Raw genomic sequence first — 11,826 nt, 5'->3', positions numbered from 1 at the left:
ATCATCCTGGTCCCACCCCCACTGGGTCCCAGCACCAGACCTGCCCTCTCCCACACAACGTGCTCTGAATTCTTCAGGCAGGAGAAGACCTGGGAAGTGCCAGGTAGTGTCCAGATAGGACACAGACAGCCCTATATGTTCCCATCCCTTCCAGAATGCCTGTCAATGGCAAGAGCTGGCTCCTGCTGCCATGTCTGCAGTTGTGATCCTTCCCCCCCATCCCACCCCAGGTAACAAAGAACTACTTTTTCCCGTAGCTGTAACTGTCTTTGAAGGAGTTTGCTTTATTTAGAATCATAGAATCATTAAGGCTGGAAAAGACCACAACGATCATCTAGTCCAATCCCCACCATTAAACCACATTCCTCAGAGCCACATCTAAATTCTTCTTGAAAACCTGAATGGACAGTGACTCCACCACTTTCCTGGGCAGCATGTTCCAATTTAGTAGGTTGGTTACTTGATTCCTTAGCATCCCATGGGTACTTAGCAAGAGACATGACTCCCCAAAGAGAGCCTGGCCTCTCACTCTCCAGATTGCCTGTGCATTTGCAAGGTTTCCTTAAACTTCCTGGTCTGACCTCAGTTACTGCAATAATCACCCCTGTTTTTGTGTAGTCCTGCTCTAGAGAGCATTTATCCATTGATGATCTTCTCACTAATGTATCCAGGCATAGTGTAGATCAGCAGAACCAGGAAGACCGTCAGAAGAGCAACCACAAACAGCACAATGATGTACTTCTTGTACCGCTTCCAGATAAAGAACACAAAGGTTTTCATGGGGTTCATAAACCAGTTGAAAGAAGTTTTTGGCCGGCTGGAACGTGAAGAAATGAAATGAAACTGCCCTGTCCTGCTCTGGCAGCAGCTGTCCTGCAGACACCCCCACCTTGCTCCCCAGTCGCTCTGACCTCCCAGAGAAGTGGATTCTCCCTCTTCCCACATAAACAGCCACCAAAAAAAGAGCTACCAGACATTTGCTGTAAGGTGATGAATACAGATACTCACTTGGGCTTTTCCAGGGGTTCGGGCTCTTTTCGGCCCAAACCAACAGGATTCTTCTCAGCCTCCTCCATAGTCAGCAGCTGGAACTCTGCCTCTACTTTACCCTGGAGGGGGAACATAACAGAGTCACAGCTGGAAGTGCTGCTTCACAGAGCAGGTGCTAGCCACGTACTTGTCAGGACTGGGTATTTTTCTCCCAATTCCACTTGGACCCTGCACAAAGTTGTGTGCAGATGGATCATTACTGCCTCTGCAGGTTATGTGTATGCAGGACAGGTTGCCACGTCCCAGCAAAGGCACATCATCAACTCTCCACTCACTCCCACCAGCGCCCTGCCTTACCGTCAGGAAGTACTTGTTCCCACTAGGGTCTGTGAACTCAATGTCTTCTGGTTTAACGGAGCTGCTCCACTTCTTCTTTTTCTTCTTCTTCTCCTTGGCCTCCCTCTCCTCATCTTCTTGATCTTTGAGTTTGATGAAGGGCCACCAGCCCCTCATGCGCTTGTTGCGGAAGATGGAGAAGCGAGGCGCAGCGTTCTCCTTTGCCATCTTGATGGTGCAATGCTCTGAGCTCTTGGCTGCCCGCACCATGTCGTGCAGCTTCAGCTCAATGGAGCCTGCAGGCACAGGGATAGCCCATGATAAAACCCCAGGGTGAACCCCACGCTCCTGCTGGTGCTCCAGCCATGCTCCCACCAGCACCAGCCCCTTCCAGCTGCTGCAATGATCTAACAGAGTAATGTACATTTACAGGTGGGGAACCTGAAACTCAGCCCAAGAAAAGACAGCCCAAGAGTTAGAGAGGCAGAAGATGCAGTTCATGTCTCCTTACTGTCTGATGTGGCCAATCTGGTTTGCATGTGGTACAGGGTGTTATTGTGAAAACAGTGCCATGCCCCCCCTGTTCTCCTCACATGCACAAGCTCTTTTTCCTCTCCTTGTTCTTGAAAACATGAATAAGGAATTATAAAATCTGCAAAACTTATTGAGAGTTTCACCTTTGACTTACATCTGAAACAGCCTCAGCTCACCCCCCTGCTTCATCTTCCATCCCTATCCTCTTTGGAAGGGGCTCCTGTCCCACTTAGGCACTGGGCCGTTGCAGCAGATCAGTCTTATCACACACTGGGCTTTATTGGCCAAAGCATGGTCATCAACCAAGGCTGTGCTGTCATTCAGTAAGACCGAATAGACTGCAGAATTGGGCAGGGAGGAACCTGATGAGGTTTAACAAGTGCTAGCATAGAGCCTTGCACCTGGGAAGGAATAACTGCATGCATCATTAGAAGTTGGGGCATGACCTGCTGGAGAGGAGCTCTGTAGAGAAGGACCTGGGGGTCCTGGTAACCAACAGGTTGGCCATGAGCCAGCAGTGCGCCCTTGTGCCCAAGAAGGCCACTGGTATATTAAATGGTGTATTAAAAAGAGTGCGGCCAGAAGGCTGAGGGAGGTGATCCTCCCCCTCTGCTCTGCCCTGGTGAAGCCACATTTAGAATACTGTGTCCAGTTCTGGGCTCCCCAGTAAAAACAAGACAGGGATCTTCTAGAAGGAGTCTGGTGGAGGACCACAAGGATGATAAAGGGCCTGGAGCATCTCCTGTAGGAGAAAAGGCTGAGTAACCTGGGTCTGTTCAGTCTGGGGCAAAGAACACTGAGGGGGGATCTGATCAATGTTTTTAAATATCTAAACAGAAGTGGAAGGCAAATGGATGAGGCCAGGCTCTTCTCAGTGGTGTACAGCAAGAGGACAAGGAGTAATGGCCTAAAACTCAAACACACGAAGTTCCAAACAAACATGCAGAAGAACTTCTTTGTGGTAAGGGTGATGGAGCACTGGAACAGGTTGCCCAGAGAGGCTGCGAAGTCTCTTTCCAGGGAGATATTCAAGATCTGTCTGGACACCTACCTGTGTCACCTATTGTAGGGTACCTGCTTTAGTAGGGGGGTTGGACTCAATGATCCCTTGAGGTCCCTTTCAACCCCTGTGATTCTCTAATTCTGTGAAAATTCCCCTCTGCTCAGCTGTGGTGAAAGTGTGTCTGCCGTGTCTACCATGTCCAGTTTTGGATTTCCAACATGCAAAAGTTGTCAACTCAGTAAAGCATGTCAGGCAATGGACACAAGCTGCAGCAAGACAAACACTAACTAGACACAAGCAGAACAATTTGAGAATGATAAGAATGGTGCAGCCTAGAAAAGGGTCCCAGAGGGATGCTGGAATCTCCATCCTTGGAGATACTCTAAATTCCCAATTCTGAGCAACCTGGATTGCAACTAGACCTGTTAGGAATAGGAGGCTGCAGAAAAAGCTGAAGAGACCCCTTCCTACCTGAAAGTTCCTGAGACTGTGCTTTCTGGGAAGCACTGAGATTGCTGTCTAACACTTTCATCAGTGCCCAAATAGCACTACTGAAACAATCACTGCTGCAAACGTCTCATGGGGGTACAAAACATTTGTTGGGCACACCAGCTCAGTGTGTCTCTGCCGGGCAGGCATGAACCACAGGGCTCTGACTATCACTCACACTTGTCAAAAGCCAGCCCAGGTGATTGCTGAGCTGAAGAGTTTGATCTGGTGCTACTGGTGTTCTTGTTTGGAGAGCAGGACCCCAAGGGAAATGCTGGAGTACTTCAGCAAGGTGAGGGTCAGGCCACCCCACTCCCAGCAGAATATGCTGTACCTAGAAAGTCATTAGCTGAAATCCTGTCATAATCCCAGACTTGGAGGACCAGAACAGCTGGCTCCCGAAATTCTGATTCCTCCACGGAGAAGACAGAATCCTTCTTCTTGTAGGTGATCTCCTTCTCAGTTGGGAGATAGTTGAAGCGGAAGATGAACCTCCAGTTGAAATTGCCCTCCCCAGTCAAGGAGTTAAAGTGAACATCTGTCTCCTGCTTGTCGTGGTCGAGCCCCTTTATCCAGCTGCAGGAGAAGCTCAGTTATCTCATACCCCTTGCCACCCTGCCCCAAATACAAAGCAGAAAGATGGAAGATCTGAACCCTGTAGGGTAGCAGGAAGGGGTCAAAGAGTCAAATTGGATCAAGTGACCTCTATGTGTGGGGTACAGCAGTCAGGGTGGGGGAGGGAGGAGCAGAGGTTCAGACGAGACAGTGGAAGGCATGGGGCAGGGCTGGGAGCCAGACAGCCAGGACTTGGCCCCCTGCTGGCTCCCATCAGACCTCTTCACGTAGATGTCACTAGAAGGCTCTCCAGTTACTGGGTTGACATCATCAAGGATCACATCGTCTGTATTCCAGATAATCACACGCAGCTCGTAGCTGTGGGAAGGACACAGGGGTGGGTGAGACTCTGCTTTCATGCTTGGCATCTTGGAGGGCAAAACAAGTCTAAACCCCCTGCCCTGTGGTACCCTGCCAGGGTCCCTCTGACCCAGTCCAACCCAGTAGTCACATTATCTTGCATGGAGCCCTTGCTGGTGGCTTACAGTGCTGCCAGACAAACACTCACAGTGAAAACAAGAAGTTTGTGCAAAGATAATCCCTGCTGTAGTGCAAACGTACCCAGCACCACTTAGACACAGGAGCTCAGAAAGGCTTAGGCAGGAAGAGACCTCCACAGTCTCCACATTAACCTCCTGCTCTAACTTTGTAGTAGAGCAGATTGATTAGGGCCTGGACCACATGAGTTTTGAGCATCTCCAAGTGAATATCCTCACAGCTCTCCAGTTCCCTGAGTCCCCATCCCAAGATATCTTCACTCTCATTATGAACGATATCCAGCTGGAGTTTTCCTTGCTGCAAGTTGCACCTCTGAGGAGAATCTGGGCCCTTCATCTCAATACTCTCTGACAGCAGCAAATCAGCTCCTTCAGTTTCCCTTCCCTGGGTACCCAGTGGATACCCATTCACCAGCTAGAAAAGAGCTGGGTGAGTAGCTCAGACCTAGGATTTCTACCTTCTCCATTCAAGGAGCTTAACCTTGCCTTTCACCAACACTGGCCCAACTGAAACCCTCGTGCCTGAAGCCAGTGCTCCCAAGACACCATCCCTGCTCCCAGGGGTGCTACCTGATAGGCAGTCGGGGTTTGATATTGACTGGTGGTGGTGCGGGAACGTCATTGGGAAACATGTCGATCCACATGTGCAGGGAGCCCTGATGAGAGATGACAGCAGAGAGGTTTCAGAAGGTTGGCCACCCTCCAGCTCTTCAAGGAGCAAGGGCTTGGCCCTGCAAGGAAAACTATACCAGAAAGTCACCGCTTGTCACCCTCCCTCGCTATTCCCAGTGCTTCAGAGTTTTGTGTGGATTTTAGACAGAGTTGGATAGAAAAAAAACAAGACTATCAAAATTGCTTCTTTTCCTCCCCACCCTGCTGCCAAGAAAAATAATTCCAGACGAGCTGAGTCTATTTCACACACGGCCTTTTGCAGCCTGGAGATCCCGTGCCCAGCCTAGCTGCAGTGCACTGAGCAGAGTATCTTGGCTCTCCAGCTCTGGGTGCTCTGTAGTGGATGAGCCATCAGACAGGCTCAATGCATGGCCATCAGCAAAAGGAAGAATTTGCTCTTGGCAGCGCTGCCCCACTGCCATCAAGCTTCTGCTGACTGCTGACAGAAACAGCTGCTCATCCAGGAAGGTGTAGAGCTTGGGATGCGTGCCATGATGTGGAGACAGAGGGACAATGAGGGATCAGCCAGGGTGTTGGTTACCAGCCGCCCTAAAGGTCATCACCTGGAGCAATGTCTGCTTTGGATAAGGAAACATATCTCACCTGTACAAGCCCAGGGCTCTCAGGGTTGTAAAGGGATCGGATCTCCACATGCTCTGGTACCAGCTTGTACCCGTGTCCTGGCATCTCTTCCCAGTGCTGCAGGACGTACAAAGCCTTGTGCTCATCATCCACTGACCAGTTCTCATCAGCTGCTCCTCTCTGGGCCCTCACAGAGGCCTCTGCAGCAGGGCACAGCCATGGGAAAAGGGCTCAGTATGCCACAGTGAGAAGGAAAATGGTAAGCAGAAGATGAGCAAGCCAAGAGAAATAAGAGGAAAAGGGCAAAAAAGCATTTACAGTGGCCTAGGGAAAAGGATCCACACGATATGACCCTCTGAGGCAGTTTAAGGTCTCGTGTCTGTGGTGACGCCATCAGACCAACAAATAGGAAATACTGCCCCGGGAATGCTCAAGGAAAGAACCATATGGCACTTGGTAGTGACGCATGGCCATGCCCTCCATTAATTAACAATCTATGCTGCTAATTGACTCACTTGGCATAGAATGAAGCCAAATAACAGTTCAAGACCAAAGTAAAACCTGCTAATGTTGAGAAAAACAGGAACCAGTGGGCAAGGATGCACTAATCCACCCATGGTTGGGTTTACAGAGAGCATCTGCTCTTAGGAGATCACCCTGAGATGAAAACCATCCCAAGCAGTCCCAGACATGGCAGGTGTTCACAGGGCTCCAATCTGAGTTGCAGCCACATTTGCACCAGAGCAAATGCTGTCCTGAGCTGTTTTGTTTTCTTTTTTTAATTGGAGCAAAAATCAATGACAGCATTTTTAAATGCTGGTGGAAGAAGTGGGAGCCCTAACAACATGAACACTTCTTGGCTTAGCTTCAGACAAAGCAAAAGATGTAGTTCAGGTACAACCCAATACAAATATTCCAGTGAACAAAGCACACAGACAGAATGGGAATGTGCCAAAATGACTCAAAACAGAGGCAAGACCAGCTCAGAATTAAACTGCAAGGTGGTGGTGAGGCTGATGCATGTTCTGTGGTTTCAGGAAGAGATAAGAGCAGCAGAAAAACAATCACAACTACAGATGGCCCATAGGGAAAGCGAGATCTGCAAATGGAGCTAAGGGAAAATGCAATAAGGAGGATAAGGGTCTGTGTAAATGAACAAAACCTCTGGAGCCAGAATCTGAAATACTTGTTCAAACTGACTCTGGAAGAAAAACTGATCTAGGTATTTGCAACAGGGATGAAAAGCACTTGGGAGAGGAAAAGACAGAGGAAAGGGAGGTAGAGTCATTTTTCCAAGAAGAGCATGTCCACATCACGTCCTTCTGACCCACAAGGTCCTCAGCTAGCATGGCAGTGCTGACTCCGAGGGGCACAAACACAACACTACTCCTCCCTTCCCAGCCATTCAGTGACCTGAACAGAGGGGAAAAGGGCTTCTGGAAGTTCCTTGCTCTCTTCTGAGTGGGATTTATTTCCCCTTCGTGACACAGCATAAGCTATCCTTATAGGCCAGGGAAATGCTGAGCAACACTAAACTAACATAAGGAAAAACTGGCCAGACATGTAGGTGCCACCGCAGCATGGGCACAGAGAGCATCATTTCTGCAGGAAATGTGGCATTGCCTCGTAAGATCCAGCCATCCACAAGCTGGCCAGATCTGCTCCATTCCTGTCTCCAGGCTGGATTTTCTGCATTAGTGCAGAAAACTGAAGACCTATGGTGGGGACGGTTTTCCCCCACTGGCAATAGCACCAGGGCCTATGGTTTCAGTAACAAGGAAAGAAAGATAGCAAAGGAGATATGAAAGCTGCCCATAGGGAAGAAACTAACAATAGTGAGGAGAAATGGGGATTTACCCAAAAAATCCCTGAAGGACAAAGCAGCTAAATGCAGGAAAGAAGAGTGAAAAAGGCCCCCTGAAAACAATAATAGGATTCCAGTCTCTGGGCGATGGTGGTCACAAGCAGATGGAGATAAAGCTCCATGACAGCATCAGCCACTGCAATTAAGCTACAGCTGCTCTGGCTGAACAAGCACCAAGCACCCATGCAGGACACTGCTGTGAGAGGGTCACCTTGCAAAACATTCCAGCTTCTGCCTGGGAAGCTGCTATGGGTCCTAATGAACTCAATCACGTCTCCCCCATCCCAAAAACATCACCCACCAAAGCCAGGCTGCTGGGTGCTGAGGATGCTCCCCACAGTGACCCACAAATGCAGGCAGGGTGTAGGCACAGCCCCAGCAGCACTTCAGGGAAGAGAGGCTGCTGGGTTCCCAGCCCGCACCATCACCACGCTCACTGCTGAGCACAGGAGCAGTCGTGGCACTCCAAGCTCTCTGTACCTTCAGGAAAAGCCTCTGGAGGGACCTTGAAGATTTTGTTGCCCACTTTGACTTCCTCCCGTCTGTACTCTGCTGCAGGGAGTGACATTTTCTTGCATAAGCTATCCAAGATCTGTGTGGGCTTGAAGGCATCTCGCCACGTGTTGTAGCCATTTCTGCATGGAAAGAAGAACATGCTCAGTTTAGACATTGCAGGTTTTTTTTTTTTCCACAGACCCCATATTTCCCTCCAGCACAGGCTGTGCCAAAATGTCCCTGCTCAGATTTCACTGGGAAAACCACAGACATAAAAACCTAATGAAAGGAAAGCTTAATGAGCTCCTCTCCCCTGGAACAAGCCAAGGTTGCCCCTCACAAAGCTAGTGGCTTCAGGGCAGCTCTGAACTGTGAAATGGCAGTTAGCAATTCTGGGGACACAACTCCTCAGCTAATTATCAAATAGTAGGGGAGAAAATACGCTTATAGAAAATGTCACCAGGGACCAGAGAATCCATTGTGGAGGAGGCAAAGGAAAACAAGCACCAAGAATCTAGCTGCCCCGGAATTAGCTAGTGCTAGAGAAACTGCCCTACCTTCTGAAAGGGGTCAAAATTACAGTATTAAGTGAGCAATTTTTTCACACAACCCCAGTGTGACTAATGTTTTGCTACTACATGCAAAATGTATCCTGCATTAGGAGTTTGAGCTATCACTGGAAGTTGGGAGGAAGCAAAAAAATGAAGGAAATGGACTTATGTAACTCGTAATGCAACTGCACGATACCTGCCCAGAGGATACTGCAGATGCCAGCAGATACCTGCAAAACTGGAGGTGCTGTGAGTGGCAGGAGAGGAGAAAAGTCTCACGGCTGTAATGTGTCAGTTAATACCTACGTGTCATACTGTGAAGCCACTCCACAGTTGGCCCTGTGCTTGCTGTAGAATCGGTTCTCCAAATCAATCTTAGTCTCTCCAATCAGATCATCAGATCCAACCAAATCATGATCAAACACTGCCACAGTGAGCTCTGATTCCATGGGAAAGGAGACTGTCAGCTCCACAACTCTGGATGGAAGCAGATGGGGAAGAGTAATTAGCAAGAAGTGAAACACATGCTCTGCTTCAATCATTCCATTCTTAAGAATTGTGTTTGCCAGCCCAAAGTCCTCTGATAGAATTTGGCTCTCCGTAATTTCACTGTGTGCAGTTTTCAGTGTCCTTGCTCAAACAAAAAAAGTTATTTATCCATGAGTGTGGATAGAGCTCCTGGAGGTAAGAAGAAATGTCTCCAAAGCTCTGTTGTTATGCTACTTGTCTGATAAATCAAGCCCTTTGAATGCTTCTTTCCTGAAGCCAAACACCCCTGTGACAGATGGAGGGAGGAGACAAGTCTGAGATCTTTGTCTTATAGCACAAAATTCTCCAGAAGAGAGGAACAGAAGACTGCACACGCTGGGCCATGGCCGAGCCCCATGTCTGCACTATTATTAAACCTTGTAGAGGAAAACTTCCTGCATACTCTCCAAATACAGGATTGAGCTGCTTTGGGATGTATCGCTCCTTTGTGTCCTTCTGCTCCTGTCCCACTGTCACCACCACGTAGGGGTCTGCCTTGCCGTTGGGGTCTGCTGGAGACAGGTTTGTAGCCTGGAATACACAGGAGTTACAGCCACACATCAGCTGCAGAGAGCAACGTAAAGAGAGGACACTGCATGGACCTGTAACATCCCAAGGTCACTGCTCAGGTGCTTTCAGCAACTGCCCCAGCAGTGAAATGTTTTTCTTCCCATGCATCCCTACTCAACAAGCCAGAGATGACTCCATCTGCCAGCCCACCTGCTTGCTTCACTGTGTTAGGGCAAATAAGAGGAGCTGAGAAATGCCCAACTGAATTTTTAGGACCTTCTGAAGCAAGAAAGCCTGGAAGGCTCTTCATGGAGAAGATGTAAATGACAGCCCTCGCTGTAGCTGATTCCCACTAGGCTGGCAAGCCAGTGTCAAGCTTTTCCCAAGTATCATTGTTCACATTCACTGAGTGGGAAATGGCAGGAAGTCCTTAGGGTGGGACAGACCCCCAGGCATTACTGTCACTGCCACCAGAGACCTACCTTCACAATATAAACTCTCACAAGAACCTTGATGGGTCTGTTCCTTGGAACACCCTGGGAAACCTTGGGTTCCATGCCAGCTTCCACACTGGGGTAGACATAGAAGGAACCCTACAGAAAAGACACCGCAGGTAATGACTAGATATGAAAGAAAAGATCTCAGGTGGGGTTGGAGCCACCAAGACCATTCCCCCTTGCCAGCTGGGATATCAGAGGCACAGATGCCCCTGCTCATGGAGACGGCCCTTTCCACAAGCACTGCCATGCCTACACAGTGCAGGCAGTCACTCTGCAGGTCAGGCTGCCAAACCACTGCCAACGCCAGAAGACTTTAACATCTCCATACACATAATTCGACTGCCAAAGGCAGGAAGGCAGCAAAGATTTTCTAGGGACCTTCTTAAACCAGCCTTTGTAGTTGATACTTCAGAGTCTTCTAGGATTCCTGAATGGGATGCTGATGCATCTTTTAGACAAGATTACAAATTTGAGAACCAGAGACACTCATTAATACTTACAATACTGAACATAACCGGAGACCTCAACGAGAATAAGAGTCCCTTTATCCTTCATGTTCTCTCCTTGCAAGAGCTAAGAAGTTCTAAAATAAGTTCATTTATCAACTAATAAAGAACCACAGTACACCTGGCAATGCCTCACCATGACCTCACACAGCTTTGCACATACATATCCTCTCCAAGGCTTTGCTGGTGTCTGCGTGCTCTGAGGTACAGATCACTTTAAGAGTAGTCTTTCACAAGCTTTATTCAAATGATACAGCACCTTGTACTTCCCCACAGAATTCTCATCCTCGTGTCCATCTTCATCATCATTTGCTTTGCCACGATGAAGGGGGAAAATACATAGCCAGTCTTCAAAATTATCAAACTCATTTTCCAGCTCAGAGTTGTAGATCTGAAAGAGGTAGAAACTCATGCTAGCTCTTTTTCTGACATTTTAAAGGAGAGGAGAGTCCCTTTTAGGAAAGGGAAGTTCATCCTCCTCCTGCCTTAACCATTTTATCATATCCTCCCTTACCCAGTGCCAGACTTCATGAGTTTCCTTTGTCCTTCCAAGCTCATCAGATGAGCACATGCATCTCAGCAAGGACAGGACTCAGCAAACACTGTTGAGTCAGGTTCTCCAGCCCATTCTAAGCTTCCACTGTAGTGGAAGTGAAGAGGATGTACCCAAAGAGACAGAGTTGAAAAAGGCCATATCCATAACCCCAGCACTCACCTGAAGGGTGGCAATGAGCTTCCTCCTGGGCTGAGCAGGTTCAGCTTCAATTACTGTTTCATCTTCTGCTTCCATATCAATGTAAGCTGCATTTAAATTCCCTCCATCTGAAACGGCAGTAGAAGATTAAGAAATGCTCTGATCTCTCCTATCATTGCAAATGTCCATCCATGAAATGCCTCCCAGCTTTGCTTTGCTTTAATCCAGGCCTTTTGACCTGTGTCATGGTTACTGGAGCTATTGCTGTCTGCAACAGGTGTCCCACAGCACCTCAGCTCTCCCAGCAAGACAAGTCGGTGTGAGTGGGGGAACAAAATTCAGCACAGGCCTGCCTGCCACAATGGATGCTCTTTAGAAAGGAAGGATTAAGCAGAGGAAGGTGACTGGAATCTTCCAAAGGTGCTGCCATGGCAGACAAGAATGGGAGCGAATCTTCTTT

The 11,826-nt window shown here is 48.5% G+C and overlaps 1 protein-coding gene across 7 annotated transcripts in view; it reads right to left on the bottom strand.

The window, feature by feature from the left end:
- Positions 1–264: 264 nt before the first annotated feature.
- Positions 265–11,826, bottom strand: part of LOC100540249 (fer-1-like protein 4) — a 34,850-nt gene continuing 23,288 nt past the window's right edge. For all 7 annotated transcript variants that reach the window (XM_085241607.1, XM_085241608.1, XM_085241609.1 and 4 more), the window contains 13 exons: positions 11,388–11,494; positions 10,932–11,063; positions 10,149–10,259; positions 9,560–9,687; positions 8,935–9,105; positions 8,063–8,217; positions 5,740–5,918; positions 5,035–5,120; positions 4,187–4,285; positions 3,687–3,928; positions 1,348–1,622; positions 1,009–1,109; positions 265–817 (listed from right to left, as the gene is read on the bottom strand). In XM_085241607.1, coding sequence (XP_085097733.1) covers positions 637–817; positions 1,009–1,109; positions 1,348–1,622; positions 3,687–3,928; positions 4,187–4,285; positions 5,035–5,120; positions 5,740–5,918; positions 8,063–8,217; positions 8,935–9,105; positions 9,560–9,687; positions 10,149–10,259; positions 10,932–11,063; positions 11,388–11,494 — 1,967 coding nt within the window. In that variant the 3' untranslated portion in view covers positions 265–636. The remainder of the gene's footprint in view (positions 818–1,008; positions 1,110–1,347; positions 1,623–3,686; positions 3,929–4,186; positions 4,286–5,034; positions 5,121–5,739; positions 5,919–8,062; positions 8,218–8,934; positions 9,106–9,559; positions 9,688–10,148; positions 10,260–10,931; positions 11,064–11,387; positions 11,495–11,826) is intronic.

The sequence above is a fragment of the Meleagris gallopavo genome, chromosome 22 (assembly GCF_905368555.1).
Source record: "Meleagris gallopavo chromosome 22, MGAL_WU_HG_1.1, whole genome shotgun sequence".
NCBI classification, from domain to species: domain Eukaryota; kingdom Metazoa; phylum Chordata; class Aves; order Galliformes; family Phasianidae; genus Meleagris; species Meleagris gallopavo.
The sequence above is the reverse complement of the archived record's forward strand: the minus strand, read 5'-3'. Positions and strand labels throughout refer to the sequence as shown.